At 26.3% G+C, this 1,753-nt stretch overlaps 1 protein-coding gene and 1 non-coding gene across 2 annotated transcripts in view; one reads left to right on the forward strand and one right to left on the reverse strand.

The window, feature by feature from the left end:
• Positions 683-765, forward strand: TRNAL-UAA. The gene has a single exon. It is a non-coding gene; the product is annotated as a tRNA-Leu (tRNA).
• LOC107628059 (glucomannan 4-beta-mannosyltransferase 9) overlaps positions 928-1,753 on the reverse strand; it is a 6,074-nt gene continuing 5,248 nt past the window's right edge. Inside the window, exons 7-8 of the mRNA XM_016330865.2 lie at positions 1,531-1,731; positions 928-1,211 (exon numbers count right to left, since the gene is read on the reverse strand). Coding sequence (XP_016186351.2) covers positions 1,046-1,211; positions 1,531-1,731 — 367 coding nt within the window. The 3' untranslated portion in view covers positions 928-1,045. The remainder of the gene's footprint in view (positions 1,212-1,530; positions 1,732-1,753) is intronic.

Here is a 1,753-nt window from a genome sequence, read left to right on the forward strand (position 1 = left end):
TCCAAAAAAAAAAAAAAAAAAAAAAACAGCTGAATATATAATAAAATTATGGGTAATGATATAGTGAAAAGTGAAATTTTGATTTACTTTTTAATGAAAATTTTGATTTTTCACCTAATTTTACTCTTCACCAAAAAATTTTCTAAAATTATAAGCGGTACCATTTTTTCCTAAAATTAGTGGTCAATTAATTCTAAACTCTTTTCAATTATGTGGTGTAATATACTTAGTTTTAAATATGGAATTGCTATAGCTTAAGTTCTCTTTCTTTCTGTCTTTCTTTATTTTATTTTATCAAAAGAAAATATAGAATTCATGTATAAGTTAAGATCATACATATTTATTATTCTCAAAAATTAAAATTTACTTATTCTATATTAATGATATAGACTATATGGTCTTTCGTTTTATCATAAATTAATTACTTATTATTATCTTACATAACTAAAATTTAGAACATATTAAGATTACCAATAACAAATTTTCTACTAATGTTAACTTGTTTGCTAAATCCTTAATATTAAGTATCTACTATTTCACTCGCTTAATCATGAAAAATTTTCTTTTCATAATAATTAAAATTTTAAATACATAAAGCTAATTCTTGAAATTCAACCGATGGTTCATTACTTTATTTCTTATATGATTAGTTTTAATTAGAATCAAAACATTAACATGTGAAGCAAGTTTGCCCGAGTGGTTAAGGGGGAAGACTTAAGATCTTCTGCACATAAGTGCGCGTGGGTTCGAACCCCACAGCTTGCAAATTTTATTTACTTTCTCTATGAATGCATTATGCATAATTTAATCACTCAATTCAGTCAAATTTTGCAAGTTATATCTTTTTTTTTTTTTCTTTCTTTGATATGCACTGAAAACCATGAGTCACTGAATAATAATTGAGAAAAATTACCATCCTTTATTTTATAATACTAAATAGTTCTAGTAACTATGCTATAAAAAAGTTACATTACAATATAAATATATATTGAAATCATAGAAACCATAATTGCTTAATGAAGGAACTGCCAAGTACATAGTCCTTTTAATAAGAGGTGGGTATGAAAGTGCCAACATATCCAAATGCCATAATGAAAAAAGCAAATGCTTGAATGTGAAGGAATATGAAGAAGCGTTTTGTCCCAAGCAAGAGATCAAAGCAGCCACAGAAGAATAAGTATAATCCAACAACAAGTTCCAACATGTGGATCCTATGATATCATTGGAAAGTAGTTTAATTGGTTTATTGCACAAATATAGATTAGAAATTTAAATGTAAATATATAGAACAAAATATTTTCGGTGGAGTAAAAATAGAATACAATTTTGATAAATTCTTTTTTACAAAAAATATTAGATTTTAATTTTGTAAAGCGTTTTACACGGTCGAATAATCATATCCAATCCGTTCTTTTGGATAACCATTCACACAGTCAATGCAAAAAATAGTTATTTTTACTAATATGACGTAACGTAATTAAATGTACGTGTAAAATTATTTTATTTATAGTATATATATTTATATTATACCTGTTTCTTATTCTGATGAATCCAGGCTTGTTGTGTGGTTTATTATTGTCAATTTTACCTTTGAGTGGATCTCCAAGTTTTTGAGTGACAATCCATTCATTGACTCGACTACCCTCTATTAAGCCAATTATTGTTGCCTTTGTTCTATGAAGAGACATTGTATTCTCAAACACTATCCAGAAAACTAGTAAGTGGAGTGACCTGAAAAATAAGCATACACTCA

This window comes from Arachis ipaensis, chromosome B02, assembly GCF_000816755.2.
Source record: "Arachis ipaensis cultivar K30076 chromosome B02, Araip1.1, whole genome shotgun sequence".
Classification (NCBI taxonomy): Eukaryota; Viridiplantae; Streptophyta; class Magnoliopsida; order Fabales; family Fabaceae; genus Arachis; species Arachis ipaensis.